Raw genomic sequence first — 22,375 nt, 5'->3', positions numbered from 1 at the left:
ATGGCAATGAATTGCACAGATTCACCACCCTCTGGCTAAAGAAATTCCTCCTCATCTCTGTTCTAAAAGGACGCCCCTCTATTCTGAGGCTGTGTCCTTGAAGCACCTTCAATAATCCCAAAAGACTGAAGTAGGGTAAATACTGAAAGGCTTTTATTCGCAGCAAAACGTGACCTCCATGCTGAATGTCTGCCTGAGGGGGAGGAGCAGGGCGCAATCGCCTTTATTTGGGGGTCTGAGGGGGGAGTCAGCAGAGGGGCGTGTCCAGACAGGTAACCCAGTTACAACCTATATATATATGGTTTACCACAGTCCTCTGGTCTTAACTCCCCCACCACAGGAGGCATCCTCCCCACATCCACTCTATCAAGGCCTTTCAACATTCGATCAGGTCACCCCTCATGACAGGCTGGAGTCTAATCCAGGGTTTCAGCAGGTGAGTATAGAGTCGGAGGTCAATCCGAGAATTTGTGGGGTTTATACAGATTCCCGGGAGTGGGTTCCAATCCAAATGTTCAGGGGGCTTATGTACAGAATAACACATCTCTGGATGGAGTCTAATCTACAGGTTCAGGGGGAGTTTTATATATATATACACACCAGATATTTTCCCGGAATGGGTCACAGACTGTGATCTAATCCAGGAGTTCGGTGGGAGGGGGAGGATTATATATATATATATATACCAGATTCCGGGACTGGGTCACAGACTGTGATCTGATCCAGGAGTTCAGTGGGAGGGGAGTGTTTATATATATATGAGATTCCGAGAATGGGTCACAGACTGGAATGTGATACTGGAGACGGGGAGTGAATGATCTGAAATGTCTTTTGCTTTCCCCAGGCAATAATCTCTCAAAGGCCATAGAGAGGTTTGTGTATCTGACAGGGAAGACAATTAAAAGGGAGCAGTCGTATTTCCATAAGTATGGTACGGTCAGGTTCTTTTTCATGGGCCTCACCGTCAACTGTCGGGGTGGGGTCGCGTGGTGTGAAATCTACCTGAGCTCATCATCTCTCTCCCTCTCTGCCCCCCCACTGCCTCACCCCTCCTCCTCATTCCTTCCCTCCCTCCCTTCCCCTCCCCTCTCTTCCCCTCCCCCTCTCCCCCTCCCCCTCCCTCCCTGCCCCTCCCCTCACTCCCTCCCTCTCTACTCACTCCCTCTACCCCTCACTCCCTCCCCCCTGCCCCTCCCCCTCACTCCCTCCCTCCCCTCACTCCCTCCCTCTCTACTCACTCCCTCTCCCCCTCACTCCTTCCCTCTCTCCTCACTCCCTCCCTCTCCCCCTCACTCCCTCGCTCTCCCCCTCACTCCCTCCCACTCCCCCTCACTCGCCCCCTCTCTTCCTGCCCCCCTCACTCCCCTGCCTTCTCGTTCCCTCCCTCCCCATCTCAACCCCCACTCTCCCTCTCTCCCTCTCTCCCCATCCTCCTCTCTCTAACCCCTCTCTACATGTCTTGCCTCTAACCCCCCCCACACGCCCCTCCTTCTCTTCCCTCTCCCTATCCCCCTCTCTTCCCTCTCCCCATCACCCTCTCTTCCCTCCCTCTACCGTTCGCTCCCTATCTCTCCCCATCTTCCGCCATTCCTCATCTCTCCCCTATCTCGCCCCTCTCCCCTACTTCTGCCTCACACTCCCACGCTCCCTCCCCTCGTCTACCTCTCTCGACCCGCACAGTCGAATGCAGCAATCACTGTGGTGAGTTTCCCAGTCTCTGGCTGTTTGAACTCTTCCCCCTCCCTCTTAACGAGAGATTCAACGGGAAGACAAGGATGTAGGGGTTACAGAGCTAGGGAGGGGTTTGAACAGGAGGGGGGAGTGTAGGGGTTACAGAGATAGGGAGGGGGTGAGGGAGGGATTTGAACAGGAGGGGGGAGTGTCGGGGTTACAGAGATAGGGAGGGGTTTGAACAGGAGGGGGGAGTGTAGGGGTTACAGAGATAGGTAGGGGGTGAGGGAGGGGTTTGAACAGGAGGGGGGGAGTGTAGGGGTTACAGAGATAGGGAGGGGGTGAGGGAGGGGTTTGAACAGGAGGGGGGAGTTTAGGGGTTACAGAGATAGGGAGGGGGCGAGGGAGGGGTTTGAACAGGAGGGGGGAGTGTCAGGGTTACAGAGATAGGGAGGGGTTTGAACAAGAGGGGGGAGTGCAGTGGTTACAGAGATAGGGAGGGGGTGAGGGAGGGGTTTGTACAGGAGGAGCAAGTGTAGAGGTTACAGAGATAGGGAGGGGTTTGAACAGGAGGGGGAGTGTCGGGGTTACAGAGATAGGGAGGGGGTGAGGGAGGGGTTTGAACAGGAGGGGGAGTGTAGGGGTTACAGAGATAGGGAGGGGTTTGAACAGGAGGGGGGAGTGTAGGGGTTACAGAGATAGGTAGGGGGTGAGGGAGGGGTTTGAACAGGAGGGGGGAGTGTCGGGGTTACAGAGATAGGGAGGGGGTGAGGGAGGGGTTTGAACAGGAGGGGGGAGTGTAGGGGTTACAGAGATAGGGAGGGGGTGAGGGAGGGGTTTGAACAGGAGGGGGGAGTGTAGGGGTTACAGAGATAGGGAGGGGGTGAGGGAGGGGTTTGAACAGGAGGGGGGAGTGTCGGGGTTACAGAGATAGGGAGGGGGTGAGGGAGGGGTTTGAACAGGAGGGGGAGTGTAGGGGTTACAGAGATAGGGAGGGGTTTGAACAGGAGGGGGGAGTGTAGGGGTTACAGAGATAGGTAGGGGGTGAGGGAGGGGTTTGAACAGGAGGGGGGAGTGTCGGGGTTACAGAGATAGGGAGGGGTTTGAACAAGAGGGGGGAGTGCAGGGGTTACAGAGATAGGGAGGGGGTGAGGGAGGGATTTGAACAGGAGGGGGGAGTGTCGGGGTTACAGAGATAGGGAGGGGTTTGAACAGGAGGGGGGAGTGTAGGGGTTACAGAGATAGGTAGGGGGTGAGGGAGGGGTTTGAACAGGAGGGGGGAGTGTCGGGGTTACAGAGATAGGGAGGGGGTGAGGGAGGGGTTTGAACAGGAGGGGGGAGTGTAGGGGTTACAGAGATAGGGAGGGGGTGAGGGAGGGGTTTGAACAGGAGGGGGGAGTGTAGGGGTTACAGAGATAGGGAGGGGGTGAGGGAGGGGTTTGAACAGGAGGGGGGAGTGTCGGGGTTACAGAGATAGGGAGGGGGTGAGGGAGGGGTTTGAACAGGAGGGGGAGTGTAGGGGTTACAGAGATAGGGAGGGGTTTGAACAGGAGGGGGGAGTGTAGGGGTTACAGAGATAGGTAGGGGGTGAGGGAGGGGTTTGAACAGGAGGGGGGAGTGTCGGGGTTACAGAGATAGGGAGGGGTTTGAACAAGAGGGGGGAGTGCAGGGGTTACAGAGATAGGGAGGGGGTGAGGGAGGGGTTTGAACAGGAGGGGGGAGTGTAGGGGTTACAGAGATAGGGAGGGGTTTGAACAGGAGGGGGAGTGTCGGGGTTACAGAGATAGGGAGGGGTTTGAACAGGAGGGGGAGTGTCGGGGTTACAGAGATAGGGGGTGAGGGAGGGGTTTGAACAGGAGGGGGGTGTCAGGGTTACAGAGATAGGAGGGGGTGAGGGAGGGGTTTGAACAGGAGGGGGAGTGTCGGGGTTACAGAGATAGGGAGGGGTTTGAACAGGAGGGGGAGTGTAGGGTTACAGAGATAGGGAGGGGGTGATGGAGGGGTTTGAACAGGAGGGGGGAGTGTAGGGTTAACAGAGATAGGGAGGGGGTGAGGGAGGGTTTTGAAGAGGAGAATGGCTTCTTCTTTACCTAATTACAACTGAATATTCCTCCCGACTCTCCTCTTGCTCCCATCATCCCACCAGGTAACTTCACCCTGAAGTATGTAGAGTGCTCCAGCTGTTCTCTAAAGACTGAGGCCTGTGTCATGCGGATTAACTGTGGAGGTGAGTCGTGCGGAGGGGAGTGGATGATAGAGCTGAGTGTCGCCTGAAGACCCACACCAGTATTAATCATCTCCAGATATGTCGCAGCACCCCACCCGACCTCTCTGTCCCACTCTCTCCCCAGCTCTCTCTGTCCCACTCTCTCCCCGGCTCTCCGTCCCACTCTCTCCCCAGCTCTCTGTCCCACTCTCTCCCCAGCTCTGCATCCCACTCTCTCCCCAGCTCTCCGTCCCACTCTCTCCCCGGCTCTCTCTGTCCCACTCTCTCCCCGGCTCTCCGTCCCACTCTCTCCCCAGCTCTCTCTGTCCCACTCTCTCCCCAGCTCTCTGTCCCACTCTCTCCCCGGCTCTCTCTGTCCCACTCTCTCCCCGGCTCTCTCCGTCCCACTCTCTCCCCAGCTCTGCATCCCACTCTCTCCCCAGCTCTCCGTCCCACTCTCTCCCCGGCTCTCTCTGTCCCACTCTCTCCCCGGCTCTCCGTCCCACTCTCTCCCCAGCTCTCTCTGTCCCACTCTCTCCCCGGCTCTCCGTCCCACTCTCTCCCCAGCTCTCTCTGTCCCACTCTCTCCCCGGCTCTCTGTCCCACTCTCTCCCCAGCTCTGCATCCCACTCTCTCCCCAGCTCTCCGTCCCACTCTCTCCCCGGCTCTCTCTGTCCCACTCTCTCCCCGGCTCTCCGTCCCACTCTCTCCCCAGCTCTCTCTGTCCCACTCTCTCCCCAGCTCTCTGTCCCACTCTCTCCCCGGCTCTCTCCGTCCCACTCTCTCCCCAGCTCTCTCTGTCCCACTCTCTCCCCAGCTCTCTGTCCCACTCTCTCCCCGGCTCTCTCCGTCCCACTCTCTCCCCAGCTCTGCATCCCACTCTCTCCCCAGCTCTCCGTCCCACTCTCTCCCCGGCTCTCTGTCCCACTCTCTCCCCGGCTCTCCGTCCCACTCTCTCCCCGGCTCTCTCTGTCCCACTCTCTCCCCGGCTCTCAGTCCCACTCTCTCCCCGGCTCTCTCTGTCCCACCCTCTCTTCCCAGCTCTCGGGCCCACTCTCTCCCCAGCTCTCCGTCCCACTGTCTCCCCGGCTCTCTCTGTCCCACCCTCTCCCCAGCTCTCCGTCCCACTCTCTCCCCAGCTCTCCGTCCCACTCTCTCCCCGGCTCTCTCTGTCCCACTCTCTCCCCGGCTCTGCGTCCCACTCTCTCCCCAGCTCTCTCTGTCCCACCCTCTCCCCAGCTCTCCGTCCCACTCTCTCCCCGGCTCTCTCTGTCCCACCCTCTCCCCAGCTCTCTCTGTCCCACTCTCTCTTCCCAGCTCTCGGGCCCACTCTCTCCCCAGCTCTCCGTCCCACTGTCTCCCCGGCTCTCTCTGTCCCACCCTCTCCCCAGCTCTCCGTCCCACTCTCTCCCCAGCTCTCCGTCCCACTCTCTCCCCGGCTCTCTCTGTCCCACCCTCTCCCCAGCTCTCCGTCCCACTCTCTCCCCAGCTCTCCGTCCCACTCTCTCCCCGGCTCTCTCTGTCCCACTCTCTCCCCGGCTCTCAGTCCCACTCTCTCCCCGGCTCTCTCTGTCCCACCCTCTCTTCCCAGCTCTCGGGCCCACTCTCTCCCCAGCTCTCCGTCCCACTCTCTCCCCGGCTCTGCGTCCCACTCTCTCCCCAGCTCTCCGTCCCACTCTCTCCCCGGCTCTCTCTGTCCCACTCTCTCCCCAGCTCTCCGTCCCACTCTCTCCCCGGCTCTCTCTGTCCCACCCTCTCCCCAGCTCTCCGTCCCACTCTCTCCCCGGCTCTCTCTGTCCCACCCTCTCCCCAGCTCTGCGTCCCACTCTCTCCCCAGCTCTCCGTCCCACTCTCTCCCCAGCTCTCTGTCAAACTCTCTCCCCAGCTCTCTGTCAAACTCTCTCCCCAGCTCTCCGTCCCACTCTCTCCCCAGCTCTCCGTCCCACTCTCTCCCCAGCTCTCTGTCAAACTCTCTCCCCAGCTCTCTGTCAAACTCTCTCCCCAGCTCTCCGTCCCACTCTCTCTCCAGATTCCAGAGTGGGCTTGCTTGTGATAGACACCATCTGAATTCTCTCGATCAATTGAGTTAGAAGGATAACACTTGGTAAAACAGATCAGGGAGGCGCAGAGCAAATCTGTTTGTGTAGAGATCGAATGTATATGTGCAGAAAAGCACCTTCATTGTTCCAATGGATGAAGACATGTATTTACACAATTGAATACTGGTGTGCGTCCCAAGTTTCCCTGACTTTCCAAGGACAGGGAAAGATTAGTAATAATGGGTTTCTGCTGCTGGACAGATGTTCCTCGAAGACCTGTGTCGAATCTCCATCACATCACACCTGCAGTGTGTGTTCTCCTTCACGGTTACTGCTGCCATTCAGTACAAGAGTTAGCGAGTCAGACTGCAACTATACAGAACTCCAGTCAGAGCACGTCTGGGATATCAGTTGCATAAGAAATGGGAGCAGAAATACATAATTCGCCCATGAGTCTCTTCTACTATTCCATCATGACTGATTCATTATCCCTCTCAGCTCGATCCTCCTGTCTCTGCCTCATGTCCCTGCAATTAGTCAATCTCCACTTTAGATATACTGTAGCTGGGGAGGGGGCAGAAAACATTCATCAGACCAGAACCACACAGGCCGTCGTCGTTGTTCTGAACAGAGTGTAGAATAAGAATGATCCATTTTTTTCTAGTATGTCCATCCCCTTCCGTTACACTCACAATGTCCATCTCCCTCCATTCCCCGTACACAATGTCCATCTCCCTCCATTCCCCATACACAATGCCCATCTCCCTCCATTCCCCGTACACAATGTCCATCTCCCTCCGTTCCCTATACACAATGTCCATCTCCCTCCATTCCCCATACACAATGTCCATCTCCCTCCATTCCCCATACACAATGTCCATCTCCCTCCGTTCCCTATACACAATGTCCATCTCCCTCCATTCCCCGTTCACAATGTCCATCTCCCTCCATTCCCCATACACAATGCCCATCTCCCTCCATTCCCCATATACAATATCATTCTCCCTCCGTTCCCCGTACACAATGTCCATCTCCCTCCATTCCCCATACACAATGTCCATCTCCCTCCATTCCCCGTACACAATGTCCATCTCCCTCCATTCCCCGTACACAATGTCCATCTCCCTCCATTCCCCGTACACAATGTCCATCTCCCTCCATTCCCCGTACACAATGTCCATCTCTCTCCATTCCCCATACACAATGTCCATCTCCCTCCATTCACCGTACACAATGTCCATCTCCCTCCATTCACCGTACACAATGTCCATCTCCCTCCGTTCCCCGTACACAATGTCCATCTCCCTCCATTCCCCATACACCATGTCCATCTCCCTCCATTCCCCTTACACAATGTCCATCTCCCTCCGTTCCCCGTACACAATGTCCATCTCCCTCCGTTCCCCGTACACAATGTCCATCTCCCTCCATTCCCCGTACACAATGTCCATCTCCCTCCGTTCCCCGTACACAATGTCCATCTCCCTCCATTCCCCGTACGCAATGTCCATCTCCCTCCATTCCACATACACAATGTCCATCTCCCTCCATTCCCCATACACAATGTCCATCTCCCTCCGTTCCCTATACACAATGTCCATCTCCCTCCATTCCCCATACACAATGTCCATCTCCCTCCATTCCCCATACACAATGTCCATCTCCCTCCGTTCCCCATACACAATGTCCATCTCCCTCCATTCCCCATACACAATGTCCATCTCCCTCCGTTCCCCGTACACAATGTCCATCTCCCTCCATTCCCCATACACAATGTCCATCTCCCTCCGTTCCCCGTACACAATGTCCATCTCCCTCCATTCCCCATACACAATGTCCATCTCCCTCCGTTCCCTATACACAATGTCCATCTCCCTCCATTCCACATACACAATGTCCATCTCCCTCCGTTCCCCGTACACAATGTCCATCTCCCTCCGTTCCCCATACACAATGTCCATCTCCCTCCGTTCCCTGTACACAATGTCCATCTCCCTCCATTCCCCGTACACCATGTCCATCTCTCTCCATTCCCCATACACCATGTCCATCTCCCTCCATTCCCCATACACAATGTCCATCTCCCTCCGTTCCCCGTACACAATGTCCATCTCCCTCCGTTCCCCGTACACAATGTCCATCTCCCTCCATTCCCCGTACACAATGTCCATCTCCCTCCGTTCCCCGTACACAATGTCCATCTCCCTCCATTCCCCGTACGCAATGTCCATCTCCCTCCATTCCACATACACAATGTCCATCTCCCTCCATTCCCCATACACAATGTCCATCTCCCTCCGTTCCCTATACACAATGTCCATCTCCCTCCATTCCCCATACACAATGTCCATCTCCCTCCATTCCCCATACACAATGTCCATCTCCCTCCGTTCCCCATACACAATGTCCATCTCCCTCCATTCCCCATACACAATGTCCATCTCCCTCCGTTCCCCGTACACAATGTCCATCTCCCTCCATTCCCCATACACAATGTCCATCTCCCTCCGTTCCCCGTACACAATGTCCATCTCCCTCCATTCCCCATACACAATGTCCATCTCCCTCCGTTCCCTATACACAATGTCCATCTCCCTCCATTCCCCGTTCACAATGTCCATCTCCCTCCATTCCCCATACACAATGTCCATCTCCCTCCGTTCCCCGTACACAATGTCCATCTCCCTCCGTTCCCCATACACAATGTCCATCTCCCTCCGTTCCCTGTACACAATGTCCATCTCCCTCCATTCCCCGTACACAATGTCCATCTCTCTCCATTCCCCATACACAATGTCCATCTCCCTCCATTCCACATACACAATGTCCATCTCCCTCCGTTCCCCGTACACAATGTCCATCTCCCTCCATTCCCCGTACACAATGTCCATCTCCCTCCATTCCACATACACAATGTCCATCTCCCTCCATTCCCCGTACACAATGTCCATCTCCCTCCATTCCCCATACACAATGTCCATCTCCCTCCATTCCCCGTACACAATGTCCATCTCCCTCCATTCCCCGTACGCAATGTCCATCTCCCTCCGTTCCCCGTACACAATGTCCATCTCCCTCCATTCCCCGTACACAATGTCCATCTCCCTCCATTCCACATACACAATGTCCATCTCCCTCCATTCCCCATACACAATGTCCATTGCCCTCCAGGGTTCAAAGGAAGTTCGCGAAAATGATTCTAGATTAAAAGGCTTGTCATACAGGGAGGATTTGATGGCCTGAACTCATTGGAATTGAGAAGTATAAGGGGCCTTCATTGAAACCTATTGAATGGTGAAAGGCCTTGATAGAGTGGATGTTTCCTGTGGTGGGCCAGAAGACACAACCTAGAATAGAGAGATATCCATTTAGAATGGAGATGAGGAGGAATTTCTTTAGCCAGAGGGTGGTGAATTTGTGGAATTCATCACCACAGACGGCTGTGGAGGCCAGGTCATGGGGTATATTTAAAGCAGAGTTTGATAGGTTTTTGATTAGTCAGGGTGTCGAAGATTACGGGGCAAAGGCAGAATGGGGTTGAGAAAGATAATTAATCAGCCATGGGAATGGAAGAGTAGATTGAATGGGCTGAATGGCCTTATGGAGCTCTGTGTTTTTGCTTGGCAGTGATGGAGGTGACGGTGGGTGAGAACGATGAGCTGTTACTCGACTGTTTCCAGCCCTGGCACCAGCTCACCACCAACTTCAAATCCTACATCTTCGCCAAGGCCCCACTGGTAGGGAGGCATCCTCCAGACCCCCCTCCCTTACCATCTACTCCACTTCCCTACACTCTGTGCCTTTCCCCTCCCCTCATATACACTTGCCGCCCCTCATCTCCACTCCCTTCCCCTCCCCTTTGCTTCCCTACGCTCCCTGTCCCTCCCCTCCCTTCCTCTCCCCTCAGATCCATTCCCCTCCTCTCACCTCCAACCCTCATGTCTCCTCTCCACTCCCCTTCCTTCCCCTCCCTCATCTCTCCTCCATTCCCATTCCCTCTGTTCTCCTTTCCCCTCCACTCCCATTCCCTCTTCCCTCACCTCCCCTCTTCTTCACTCCCCTCCAGTCCCCTGTCCTCCTTCCACTCTCATCTACACACTTCCCCTCCCTTCGACACATTCCCACCCCCTCCACACACCTCCTCTCCCTCCATCCCTCCCCATTCAACTTTCACAAATAAACACAGAGATGATCGACAAATCGAATTTGCTGGTCAGTATCTGTTGTGCCCAGTTTTACCAGAAAGACCGGGCACATTTAAATCGGAGCACAATGTGATGACGGTGTTGCTGGACAGGTCTGCCATACCTTACTGATCTCCACATGCATCGCCTGACCATACCAGACCCTACCAGACTGTACCAGACCATACCAGCCCCTACCATACCGTACCAAACCCTACCAGACTGTACCTGACCATACCAGACCGTACCTGACCATACCAGACTGTACCTGACCGTACCAGACCGTACCTGACCATACCAGACCGTACCTGACCGTACCAGACCCTACCAGACTGTACCTGACCATACCAGACCGTACCTGACCATACCAGACTGTACCTGACCGTACCAGACCGTACCTGACCATACCAGCCCGTACCAGACCATACCAGCCCCTACCAGACCGTATCTGACCGTACCAGACCGTACCAGACCCTACCAGACTGTACCTGACCATACCAGCCCGTACCAGACCATACCAGCCCCTACCAGACCGTATCTGACTGTACCAGACCCTACTAGACCGTACCTGACCATACCAGACCCTACCATACCGTACCAAACCCTACCAGACTGTACCTGACCATACCAGACCGTACCTGACCATACCAGACTGTACCTGACCGTACCAGACCGTACCTGACCATACCAGACTGTACCTGACCGTACCAGACCCTACCAGACCGTACCTGACCATACCAGACCGTACCTGACCATACCAGACTGTACCTGACCGTACCAGACCGTACCTGACCATACCAGACTGTACCTGACCGTACCAGACCCTACCAGACCGTACCTGACCATACCAGACCGTACCTAACCATACCAGACCGTGATGGACCATACCAGACCCTACCTGACTGTACCAGATCCTACCAGACCATACCTGACCCTACCAGACCATACCTGACCATACCAGACTGTACCAGACCCTACCAGACCATACCTGACCATACCAGACCGTACCTGACCGTACCAGACTGTGACGGACCGTACCAGACCGTACCTGACCATACCAGACCCTACCAGACCGTGACGGACCGTACCTGACCCTACCAGACCGTACCAGACCCTACCTGACCATACCAGACTGTGACGGAACCAGTCAGCAGGACGTCTGTACAAGTGAATTACTCTGTGTGTTGTCAAAACGAACCCTGAGGTTGTCTGCTTTGAACAGGGAACCCGCAGTCACTGGCATTTTGAAACGATGGTGGAGACGCAGGAATCAAGTCTGGAGTTCCTCAGAGTTCAAAAAGAGCACGAGAAAACATACCATTGTGTGGTGATGGGGAATGAGGGAAAGAATATCGCCAGGACCCTCTATGATGTCCATGGTGGGTGTTGAGGGGGTGAGGGAGGGGTTTGAGCAGGTGGGTGGGGAGTGTAGGGGCAACAAAGATAGGGAGGGAGCGAGGGAGGGGTTTGAACAGGAGGACAGGGAGTGTAGGGATTACAGAGATAGGGAGGGGGTGAGGGAAGAGGATGGAGGGTCGGGGTTACAGAGATAGGGAGGGGTTGAGGGAGGAGGATGGAGGGTCGCTGTTACAGAGATAGGGAGGGGGTGAGGGAGGATGGAGGGTCGGGATTACAGAGATAGGGAGGGGTGAGGGAGGAGGATGGAGGGTTGGGGTTACAGAGATAGGGCGGGGGTGAGGGAGGATGGAGGGGTGAGGGAGGATGGAGGGTTAGGGTTACAGAGATAGGGAGGGGGTGAGGGAGGATGGAGGGTTTGGGTTACAGAGATAGGGAGGGTGTGAGGGAGAAGGATGGAGGGTTTGGGTTATAGAGATAGGGAGGGGGTGAGGGAGGATGGAGGGGGTGAGGGAGGATGGAGGGTTTGGGTTACAGAGCTAGGAAGGGGTGAGGGAGGATGGAGGGTCGGGGTTACAGAGATAGGGAGGGGTGAGGGAGGAGGATGGCGGGTTTAGGTTACAGAGATAGGGAGGGGGTGAGGGAGGAGGATGGCGGGTTTAGGTTACAGAGATAGGGAGGGGGTGAGGGAAGATGGAGGGTCGGGGTTACAGAGATAGGGAGGGGGTGAGGGAGGATGGAGGGTTTTGGTTACAGAGATAGGGAAGGGGTGAGGGAGGATGGAGGGTTTGGGTTACAGAGATAGGGAGGGGGTGAGGGAGGATGGAGGGTTTAGGTTACAGAGATAGGGAGGGGGTGAGGGAGGATGGAGGGTTTGGGTTACAGAGATAGGGAGGCGGTGAGGGAGGATGGAGGGTTTGAGTTACCGAGATAGGGAGGGGGTGAGGGAGGATGGAGTGTCAGGGTTACAGAGATAGGGAGAGGGTGAGGGAGGATGGAGGGTTTGGGTTACAGAGATAGGGAGGGGGTGAGGGGGGAGGATGGAGGGTTTGGGTTACAGAGATAGGGAGGGGGTGAGGGAGGATGGAGGGTTTGGGTTACAGAGATAGGGAGGGGGTGAGGGGATGTGCTGCAGAGGAGCAAGAAGCCAAGGACGGAGGGAAGGAGGAAGATGGGATTTTGGATGTAAGGAGTCACTCTGCTCCCTCCTACCTTCAGTTGGTGACCCGATTCCAGAGGCGACAGAACCCACCTTCACTCGTCCTTCCCTGGGCACAGAGCTCCTGCCCGCGACCACCAGGGCCCCTCTGCAGAGTGAGCGGCTGTCGGCCCTGAACCTGGGCTCCATCCTCGCCATTGTGGTGCTGAGTATCTCCGTGCTTGCCCTGGGAGGCCTCCTCTGGTGAGGGAGGGAGTGTGTCTGCGTCTGTGTGTGTGTGTGTGTGTGTGTGTATACACATCTGTACCTGTGTGTTCGTGTGAGGGAGGATCCCGGGTAGAGGGGATTCTGATAGATCAGCGTTTGTGTTAACAGCTGCTTTCTCACTCATCCTTTCTCTCTCCTCCTCCCTTCCTCTCCTCTCCCCATCTCTCCTCCCCCCATCTCTCCTCCCTCACCTTCCCCGTACACCCTCTCCCTCGTCTTCCTGCCCTCTCACCACTCCCTTGTTGCCCTCAGTTACTCCACTGTGGGGTGCCAGAAGAGGCCAGGTGTGGATCGGTCCAGGGAGTGGATGGAACTATTGAAGTGATGTCCTCAGTTCGGAGGAGGTGGCCGGGGGGGGGGTGGGGGGGGGGTTCTGAGGCAGCCTGGTCACTGTCCGAGCCCCTGAACTACTGCCCACGCCCAATGAGACCCTAAACCACCACCCACGCCCAACAAGATCCTGAACCACCCACCCACGCCCAACGAGACCCTGAATCACCACCCACCCTGAACGAGACCCTGAACCGCCCACCCACGCCCGAGACCCTGAACCGCCCACCCACATCCAATGAGACCCTGAACCGCCCACCCACACCCAACAAGACCCTGAACCGCCCACCCACGCCGAACAAGACCTTGAACCACCACCCACACCGAATGAGACCCTGAACCACCCATCCACACCGAACAAGACCTTGAACCACCACCCACGCCGAACGAGACCCTGAACCACCCACCCACACCGAATGAGACCCTGAACCGCCCACCCACTCTGAACGAGCCTGGCCACGGTATGACCCCCCCCAAAACCACTCCAAATAAACTGTCTTGTTGAAAGCTCAAGAATCAGCCAGCTCTACTTCCCCTGCATCGTGGGCGGAGGGCTGGGAGAGGGAGAAGAGGGGGAGAGAGCTTCAGCGAGGGAGAAGGACGTGTGTCTCTGCTGCCTTGGCTTGGGTATTAGAGAGATGAGTTGCACTCTCTGTCAGAGAGTCACCCAACAAAGTAACAAGTCGTTTAGATTCCCATCTGAACCAGTCCCATCGGCCACGTTTGCCCCATAACCTTTCCTGTTCACGTACCTGTTCAGTGCATTTTTAATGTACCTGTCCCAACCACTTGCCCTGGCACTTGTTCCACAGACAGATCACCCTCTGGGTGAAAAAGTTGCCCCTTAGGTCCCTATTAAATCTCTCTCCCCTCTCACCTTAAACCTGTGCCCTCTGGTTCTTGATTGCCCAGCCCTGGGGAAAACACTGTGCACATTCACCCTATCTGTGCCCCTGGTGGTTTTATACACCTCTGTAAGGTCACCTCTCAATCTCCTACACTCCGAGGAATAAAGTCCCAACCTGTCCAACCTCTCTCCGTAACTCAGTCCCTGAGCCCCGGAAACATCCTCGTAAATCTCCTCTGCACTCTCTCCAGCTCAATGGCATCTTACGTACGGCAGGGTGACCAGAGCTGAACACAATACCCAAGTGCGGCCTCTCCAACGTCTTGTAAAACTGTACCATAACGTCCCAACTCCTGTACTCAGTGCCCTGACTGATGAAGGCCAGTGTGTCAATCGCCTTCTTCACCGCCCTGTCTACCTGTGACTCCACTTTCAGGGAACCATGTCCTTGTAACCCTGGGACCGGCTGTGCTACAACACTCCCCAGGGTCCCTCTGATCTAGAACACTCCCCAGGGTCCCTGCCGGTCACTGGAATTCCAGCCCCGGACTGTCTTCCCGAAACACAATCCCTCACATGGGAGATGTCACCGCCCCTCAACGAGGAGACCAGAACTGGACACAAAACTCCAAGTGCTTCCTCACCAACATCTCGTAATTACATCCATACTTTATTGAGGTTCACCCAAGTGTTGACCACGAGTTGGGGGGTGGGGGCGAAGAAGGGAGGTGGGGAGCTGGAGGCGAAAGAGGCCGGGGGCCCTCAGAAAGTTGGGGACTTGAGGGACAGGACTTGTGGGGCAGTTATTGGGATGGGGGGATCTGGACTCGAACGTGCATCAGTCTGGATTCTGTCCCTCCCAATCCCCATCTTCCTGAGGTGAAGAGTTCCCCTCCCCTCCTTGCTCTGTTTTCCCAGGAGTGTGCTGGGGAAGACCGGGGAGGGTGCTCGTGACGAAGGAGACACGAAGGCAACGTGCGCGTGTGAGCAGATGGGTGGGGGTGCAGTTCCAGGATTTGCATCTGCCCATGAACTTCAGACGTGTTGTGGATTGGGTTCTGGGGTAGGGAGAGGTGGAGAGTGCTGCTCCCACTCACCCTGGGGTCCTGCTTTCCCTCAAGGAGGGGAGGGAGGGAAGGAGACAGTGCTTTTTTTCTCTCTATCTCTCTTCTTCATTCCTTGAGGGGAAGGGACAGCGTTTCCTCTCCACTGCACTCTGTTACCCTTGCCTCCTGCAGAGTAGAGGGAGGGAGAAAGGGAGGGGAGGAAGGAGAGTGTGTTCGTAGGTCTCTCTCACTCTCACACACTCTTCCCACCACCATTCCTATCTCTCAACCTCAGCCTGTTCCCGGTTCCTCAAGATGCGGAAGGGAGGGGCAGCAGATGGTTGTGATCTCGGTCCCCTGGGGTCCCTTCTCCCCATGTCCTTTGAGGAGTGGAGGGAGGGAGGGGAGGTGGTCCCTCACTCGTTCTTCCCCTCGCCCCTCTCACCACTGGTCCACCAGTAAGTCCACCATCCGGTTAATGCCGAGCTCGGGGGGCTCGAGCATATCGGCACAGAAAACACTAGCCAAAGATGGGCAAGTGGTGCTGGGTGAGGCATCCACCCAGTCAGCCGGATCGAGGGTGAGGGGGGAGTGGGGTGGGCTGGCCGTCGGGCGGCAGGGCCCAGGAGAAGATGGAGGGGAGAGGGGCTCGAAGGGTCGACAGTGGGACAGTTCAGGGAGGAGATCCAGGGAGGGTGGTGAGAGCAGAAGAGATGACCCCTCGTCCTCAGTAATGATGGGAGTGAGCCTGGTTGCTCCAGGAGAGAGAGGGGGGTCGGGCCCCAGCCTTGCACAGGGACCTGAGGAAAAGGAAGATTCCGTCAGTTACAGGAGCAAGACGTCACACCCACTTTGTCTCTCAGCCCTTCCCACAACCCATGGAAACCCTTGTTCCCGACTCTCTCCCTTCCCACAGGCAATGGACACTCCTCTATCACCGACTCTCCCCACATCCCACAGACACTCCCATCACTGACTCTCCCCACAGACTGAATCCACACATCCCACAGACACTCCCCTGTCACTGACTCTCCCCACAGACTGAACCCCACATCCCACAGACACTTACTCCCCTGTCACTGACTCTCCCCACAGACTGAACCCCACATCCTACAGACACTCCCCTGTCACTGACTCTCCCCACAGACTGAACCCCACATCCCAGACACTCCCCTGTCACTGACTCTCCTCACAGACTGAACCCCACATCCACACAGACACTCCCCTGTCACTGACTTTCCCCACAGACTGAATCCCCACTTAATTCCCAGACACTCCCCTGTCATGGACTGAATCCCCACCCACATCCCACGGACTCTCTCCCCCATCTCTGACAATTAGGCCATTCGTCCCATCGAGTCTACTCCACCATTCCATCATGGTTGATCCTGGATCCCGCTCAACCCCATACACCTGCCTTCTCGCCATATGCCTTGATACCCTGACCGATCAGGAAACGATCAACTTCTGCTTTAAATATACCCATGGATTTGGCCACCACAGTGTGTGGCAGAGCATTCCACAGATTCACTACTCTCTGGCTAAAAAATTCCTACTTACCTTTGTTCTAAAGCACCGCCTCTCAATTTTGAGGCTGCACCCTCTAGTTCTGGACACCCCCACCATAGGAAACATCCTCTCCACATCCTCCCTATCTAGTCCTTTCAATATTCAGTAGGTTTCAATGAGATCTCCATGCATTCTTCCGAATTCTAGTGAGAACAGATCCAAAGCTTCCAAATGCACCTCATATGTTAACCCCTTCATTCCCAGAATCATCCTTGTGAACCTCCTCTGAACTCTCTCCAATCACAACACATGCTGGAGGATTACAAATACCTGGGGATACGAATTGACAATAAACTGGACTGGTCTAAGAACACTGAGGCTGTCTACAAGAAGGGTCAGAGCCGTCTCTATTTCCTGAGGAGACTGAGGTCCTTTAACATCTGCCGGACGATGCTGAGGATGTTCTACGAGTCTGTGGTGGCCAGTGCTCTCATGTTTGCTGTTGTGTGCTGGGGCAGCGGGCTGAGGGTAGCAGACACCAACAGAGTCAACAAGCAACACACATCAAAGTTGCTGGTGAACGCAGCAGGCCAGGCAGCATCTCTAGGAAGAGGTACGGTCGACGTTTCAGGCCGAGACCCTTCGTCAACTAACTGAAGGAAGAGTTAGTAAGAGATTTGAAAGTGGGAGGGGGAGGGGAAGTTCCAAAATGACAGGAGAAGACAGGAGGGGGAGGGATGGAGCCAAGAGCTGGACAGGAGATAGGTAAAAGGGATATGAGAGGATCATGGGACAGGAGGTCCGGGGAGAAAGACAAGAGGGGGGGAACCCAGAGGATGGACAAGGGGTATAGTCAGAGGGACAGAGGGAGAAAAAGGACCCCTTGCCCATCCTCTGGGTTCCCCCCCCTTGTCTTTCTTCCCGGACCTCCTGTCCCATGATCCTCTCATATCCCCTTTGCCAATCACCTGTCCAGCTCTTGGCTCCATCCCTCCCCCTCCTGTCTTCTCCTATCATTTTGGATCTTCCCCTCCCCCTCCCACTTTCAAATCTCTTACTAGCTCTTCCTTCAGTTAATCCTGATGAAAGGTCTCGGCCTGAAACGTCCACTGTACCTCTTCCTAGAGATGCTGCCTGGCTAGCTGCGTTCACCAGCAACTTTGATGTGTGTTGTTTGAATTTCCAGCATGTGCAGAATTCCTGCTGTTAACAGAATCAACAAACTCATTCGTAAGGCCAGTGATGTTGTGGGGATGGAACTGGACTCTCTCACGGTGGTGTCTGAAAAGAGGATGCTGTCTAAGTTGCATGCCATCTTGGACAATGTCTCCCATCCACTACATAATGTACTGGGTGGGCACAGGAGTACATTCAACCAGAGACTTATTCCACTGAAACGTAGCACAGAGCGTCATAGGAAGTCATTCCTGCCTGTGGCCATCAAACTTTACAACTCCTCCCTTGGAGGGTCAGACACCCTGAGCCAATAGGCTGGTCCTGGACTTATTTCATAATTTACTGGCATAATTTACATATTACTATTTAACTATTTATGGTGCAACTGTAACGAAAACCAATTTCCCCCGGGATCAATAAAGTATGGCTGTGACTATCCTTTCTGAGATATGGGGCCCAAAACTGGTGACAATACTCCCAGTGCAGCCTGGGAGTGTCTTATGAAGGCTCTACATTATCTCCTTGCTTTTATATCCTTTTCCCCTTGAAATAAATGCCAACATTGAATTTGCCTTCTTTACCACAGACTCAACCTGTAAATTAACCATCTGGGAGTCGTGTACAAGGTCTCCCGAGTCTCTCTGCACCTCTGATGTTTGAATTTTCTCACCATTTAGACAATAGTCCACACTTTTGTTTCTTTTACCAAAAATGCATTATCATACATTTCCCAACACTGTATTCCATCTGCCCCTTTCTTGTCTATTCATCCAATTTCTCTGTCTTGCTGCCATCACATTGCTTCCTCAGCACTACCTACCCCTCCACCTATCTTTGTCACAAAGCCATCAATTCCATTATCCAAATCAATGACAAACAATGTGAAAAGCAGCGGTCCCAATACTGACCCCGAGGAACACCACTAGTCACTGGTAGACAACCAGAAAAGGCCCCTTTTATTCCCACTTGCTGCCTCCTGCCTGCCAGCCATTCCGCTCTCCATGCCAGTATCTTTCCTGTAACACCATAGCATTTTATCTAGTTTAGCAGCCTCATGCATGGCACCGTATCAAATGCCTTCTGAAAATTCAAGTCAATGACATCCACTGCCTCTCCTTTGTCCACCCTGCTTATTACTTCCTCGAAGAACTCTAATAGATTTGTCAGGCAAGATTTCCCTACACAGAAACCATGCTGACTTTTGATATATTTTATCATTCGCTCCTTAATAATGGACTCCAACACTTTCCCAACCACTGAGGTTTGGCTAACTGGCATATAATTTCCTTTTTTTTGGCCTTGGCATACTACTAGTCTCTGCCACGGTGAAGACAGATGCAAAGTACCCATTAAGTTCATTTGCCATTTCTTTGTCCCCATCACTACCTCACCAGCATCATTTTCCAGTGGTTCAATATCAACTCTCACCTCCTTTTACTCTTCATATAACCTGAAAAAAAAACTTCTGGTATCCTGCTAGTTTGCCCTCATATTTCATCTTTTCCCTTTTTATAGCTTTTTTAGTTGCCTTTTGTTGGATTTTAAAAGCTTCCCAATCATCCAACTTCCCACGCACTTTTGCTGCCTTATGTGTCCTTTGCTTGGCTTTTATACAGTCCTTAACTTCCCTTGTTAGCCAGAGCTGCCTACCCCTGCCATTTGAGAACAGCTTCCTCCGTGGGACAGATCTATTCTGCCCCTTGTGAACTTGTCCCAGAAACTTCAGCCATCTCTGCTCAGCTGTCATGCCTGCTAGTACCCACCTCTGACCCACCTGGGCAAGTTCCTCTCTCATGCCTCCGTAATTCCCTTTATTCCACTGTGATCCATCCGCTGAATTCCCTCCCACAGCCCACAGACTCTCCCCCATCACCGACTCTCCCCATTCAAAGTCCATGGACACCCTCCCTCAACACTGATTCTCCCCACCAACTGAATCTCCTCCCAGAGCATACAGACACTCTCCCCCATTATTGACCTTCTCCTCAGGCACTGAAACCCTCCCAGAGGCCACAGACTTTCTCCTCCATCACCATGTCTCCCCAGACAGCTGACTGACACTCTCCCCATCACCAACTCTCTACATCCTCCCCAGTCACTGACTCTCCCCACCAATAGAATCTCCTCCCACAGGCCACAGACACTCTTCCCCATCACTGACTCTCCCCACCCACTGAATCCCCTCCCAGACACTCTCCCCACCCACTGAATCCCCTCCCAGACACTCTTCCCCATCACTGACTCTCCCCACCCACTGAATCCCCTCCCAGACACTCTTCCCCATCACTGACTCTCCCCACCCACTGAATCCCCTCCCAGACACTCTCCCCACCCACTGAATCCCCTCCCAGTCACTCACTCTCCCCACCCACCCACTGAATCTCCTCCCACTCTCCCCACCCACTGAATCCCCTCCCAGACACTCTTCCCCATCACTGACTCTCCCCACCCACTGAATCCCCTCCCAGACACTCTCCCCACCCACTGAATCCCCTCCCAGACACTCTTCCCCATCACTGACTCTCCCCACCCACTGAATCCCCTCCCAGACACTCTCCCCACCAACTGAATCCCCTCCCAGACACTCTTCCCCATCACTGACTCTCTCCACCCACTGAATCCCCTCCCAGACACTATCCCCACCCACTGAATCCCCTCCCAGACACTCTCCCCACACTTTGCCCAAATGACTACACACCGGTAGTGCTGAGTGGCTCGTTAAGAATCTCCTCGATGGACGGGCTTTGGGAGAGCTGTGGGGAGAAGCAGGATCACCGTTAGCACTTGAACGTTTGTTAGTGGGGCTTGACCACATCCCCTGGGATGTCCCACTCTCTTCCCATTTCCCTGCCGCGTGATTCTTCGCTTTGTGCAAAGACCCTACACTCTGCCCCCACCCATTTCGCTCACCACCTCACATCCTACAATTGCCAATTCTCCCCTCGCTCATCTCAGTCTCTCAAAACTTCTCTCTCTCTAGCTCCTCACCACTCTCTTGTTCTCCCCACTCCTCCCATACTCTCCACTTGTCCCCCTCACCACCACCAGTCAGCCATATAATCATGTAACCATATAACAATTACAGCACGGAAACAGGCCATCTCGGCCCTTCTAGTCCGTGCTGAACTCTCACTCTCACCTAGTCCCACCGACCTGCACTCAGCCCATAACCCTCCATTCCCTTCCTGTCCATATATCTATCCAATTTAACTTTAAATGACAACATCGAACCTGCCTCAACAACTTCTGCTGGAAGCTCGTTCCACACAGCTACCACTCTCTGAGTAAAGAAGTTCCCCCTCATGTTACCCCTAAACTTTTGCTCTTTAACTCTCAACTCATGCTCTCTTGTTTGAATCTCCCCCACTCTCAATGGAAAAAGTCTATCCGCGTCAACTCTATCAATCCCCCTCATAATTTTAAATACCTCTATCAAGTCCCCCCTCAACCTTCTACACTCCAAAGAATAAAGACCCAACTTGTTCAACCTTTCTCTGTAACTTAGGAGATGAAACCCAGGCAACATTTTAGTAAACCTCCTCTGTACTCTCTCAATTTTATTGACACCTTTCCTATAGTTCGGTGACCAGAACTGTACACAATACTCCAAATTAGGCCTCACCAATGCCTTATACAAATTCAGCCTAACATCCCAACTCCTATACTCAATGCTCTGATTAATAAAGACCAGCATTCCAAAAGCTTTCTTCACCACCCTATCCACATGAGATACTCTTATCATTTAAGAGTTACTCTTACGTTACTCTTATCATGATAAGCCACTCTTATCATTTCTCCCACCCTCCCTTCATCCATCCATCACCCTCCCCTTCTCCTTCCATCTCAATCCTCTCTTCATGCTCTCCCATCTCACCCCCTCTCACTCCCATCTCACCCCCCCATCTCTTTCTCCCATCTCACTCCCACTCTCACCCATATCATTCCCCATCTCTCTCCCCCCTCACTCAACCCCCTCTCCCATCTCACTCCCCCCCTCTCCCATTTCAATTCCTCTCCCTTTCTCTCCCATCTCACTCTTTCCCCCCCCCAATCTCTCCACAAGACCAGAAGGCACAGGAGCAGAATTAGGCCATTCAGCCCATCGAGTCTGCTCTGCCATTCCATCGTAGCTGAACCCCAATATACCTGCTTCCTCGCCATATCCTTTGATGTCCTGATCAATCAGGAAATTATGAACTTGTGCCTTAAATATACCCATGGAACTGGCCTCCACTGCAGTCTGTGGCAGAGCGTTCCACGGGTTTACTACTCTCTGGCTAAAAGAATTTCTCCCTATTTCTGTTCTAAAAGGTCGCCCCTCATTTTTGTGTCTGTGCCCTCTCGTTCTGGATACCCCCACCATAGAGAACATCCTCTCCACATCCATCCTATCTAGTCCTTTCAATATTCAGTAGGTCTCAAAAGAGATCCCCACATTCTTCTCAATTCCAGTGAATACAGGCCCAAATCTTTAGAAACATATAAAATTATGAAAGGGATAGTAAGATAGAGGCAGCAAAGTTGTTTCCACTGGTAGGTGAGACTAGAACCAAGAGACATAGCCTCAGGATTCGGGGGGAGTAGA

The 22,375-nt window shown here is 54.1% G+C and overlaps 2 protein-coding genes across 2 annotated transcripts in view; one reads left to right on the top strand and one right to left on the bottom strand.

The window, feature by feature from the left end:
• Positions 1–1,687: 1,687 nt before the first annotated feature.
• LOC140192291 (izumo sperm-egg fusion protein 1-like) lies at positions 1,688–13,221 on the top strand. The gene is made up of 6 exons (XM_072249952.1): positions 1,688–1,701; positions 3,818–3,898; positions 9,544–9,653; positions 11,323–11,479; positions 12,675–12,858; positions 13,135–13,221. The coding sequence occupies exons 2-6, from the start codon at positions 3,880–3,882 to the stop codon at positions 13,205–13,207; spliced, it is 543 nt and encodes a 180-aa protein (XP_072106053.1). The 5' UTR covers positions 1,688–1,701; positions 3,818–3,879; the 3' UTR covers positions 13,208–13,221.
• Positions 13,222–14,710: 1,489 nt separating this feature from the next.
• The window catches only part of LOC140192290 (uncharacterized), a gene marked incomplete at its 5' end in the record, with an annotated part of 28,943 nt that continues 21,278 nt past the window's right edge, over positions 14,711–22,375 (bottom strand). The window contains 2 exons of the mRNA XM_072249950.1: positions 14,711–15,905; positions 20,489–20,543. Coding sequence (XP_072106051.1) covers positions 15,547–15,905; positions 20,489–20,543 — 414 coding nt within the window. The remainder of the gene's footprint in view (positions 15,906–20,488; positions 20,544–22,375) is intronic.

This window comes from Mobula birostris, unplaced genomic scaffold (genome assembly GCF_030028105.1).
Source record: "Mobula birostris isolate sMobBir1 unplaced genomic scaffold, sMobBir1.hap1 scaffold_1073, whole genome shotgun sequence".
Lineage (NCBI taxonomy): Eukaryota > Metazoa > Chordata > Chondrichthyes > Myliobatiformes > Myliobatidae > Mobula > Mobula birostris.
The sequence above is the reverse complement of the archived record's forward strand: the minus strand, read 5'-3'. Positions and strand labels throughout refer to the sequence as shown.